Source organism: Echinops telfairi, unplaced genomic scaffold (assembly GCF_000313985.2).
Source record: "Echinops telfairi isolate 266 unplaced genomic scaffold, ASM31398v2 ScPeMD7_7469;HRSCAF=8507_1, whole genome shotgun sequence".
NCBI lineage: Eukaryota > Metazoa > Chordata > Mammalia > Afrosoricida > Tenrecidae > Echinops > Echinops telfairi.
In genome coordinates, this window is record NW_022111373.1 from 150,190,704 (window position 1) to 150,191,942 (window position 1,239).

General features: G+C 62.9%; 1 protein-coding gene across 1 annotated transcript in view; it reads left to right on the plus strand.

The window, feature by feature from the left end:
* SEMA5A (semaphorin 5A) overlaps positions 1–1,239 on the plus strand; it is a 110,528-nt gene that overhangs the window by 54,796 nt on the left and 54,493 nt on the right. Inside the window, exon 9 of the mRNA XM_045285291.1 lies at positions 435–570. Coding sequence (XP_045141226.1) covers positions 435–570 — 136 coding nt within the window. The remainder of the gene's footprint in view (positions 1–434; positions 571–1,239) is intronic.

Here is a 1,239-nt window from a genome sequence, read left to right on the forward strand (position 1 = left end):
CTGGGGCCCTGTCTGTAGCATAAGGGAAGTCCCCAGGTCCCCGGCTGTGCTGACCTCTGGGGCCTTCCTGTGGCATGGTGACTCTCCCCAGGTCCGCGGCTGTGCTGACCTCTGGGGCCTTCCTGTGGCATCGGGACTGTCCCCAGGTGTCTGGCTGTGACATTTCTAGGAGCAGAGTGCCGCACCTGCATGTGCGTCACCTCACAGGGTGGGCTCAGGTTCATCTGGAGCACACTCCAGGTGGACATCCACACAGGCTGGCCTGGCTCTGCTGCCTCTGTCGTGGCTGTGGGAGTCCACCCATCTGGCAGGACACCAGGACCCTTTGTGGCCTGTGTTGAGGGTCTGGCTGGTCCACCAGAGGATCCTGGGAGGCTGTTCATGGCCCCGCTGCTCTGCAGAGTCTGAGGACACCCCTACCCCTGTGCCCCCAGAAACAGCATCGCCGCCTCGGCCGTCTGCGTCTTCAACCTCAGTGCCATCGACCAGGCCTTCCGGGGGCCCTTCAAATACCAGGAGAACTCACGCTCCGCCTGGCTGCCATACCCCAACCCCAACCCCCGCTTCCAGGTGAGCTGGGGCCTGGTCTCTGTAGCCCAACCCCATTTCCGGGTTGTAGGTGGGCTGGGCCTGCTTTCTGTACCCCAACACCAACCGTGACTTCCAGGTGAGCTGGGGCCTGGTCTCTATACTCCAGCCTTATCCATGGCTTCCAGCCGAGTTGGGACCTGGGCTCTGAACCGCAAGCCCAGCCTCTTGGTGAGCTGGACGACTGGCCACAGGGCCTCAGACAGCACAGGCCCTGTGCGACCCACTAGGGACACTTGAATCCCCTTGTGCTGGGTCTACCCTTAGCCCTCAGCCCTCCTAGCCCACTTCACATCCCATGGTGCAGACAGGCTGGGCCAATCCGGCCCTTTTAGCCAGCTCAGTGTGACCCCTGGGGGCCAGTGAGCCCCACACCTAGCCTTTGTCCTCGAGGATGCTTGGGGGACAGGGCCTCTGTCCACTGTGATGCTGGGCAGGTCTGGAAAGACTGGCTCCCCAGGGGACAGGGCAGGCTTCAATCAGTGCTAATGTTTGCTGGGCTCTGGGCCATCTGGGGGAGGGGTCGCAGTCAAAGCTCCAATTGCTTTGGGACTTGGGGAGAGGTAACCTGTCAGGAGGCCTCCCTGAGGGCCTGGGTCAGGGTTGCCTCCCTGCCCAGGAGTTGAGCCCCTGGAGGTAGGAGGACCCCTC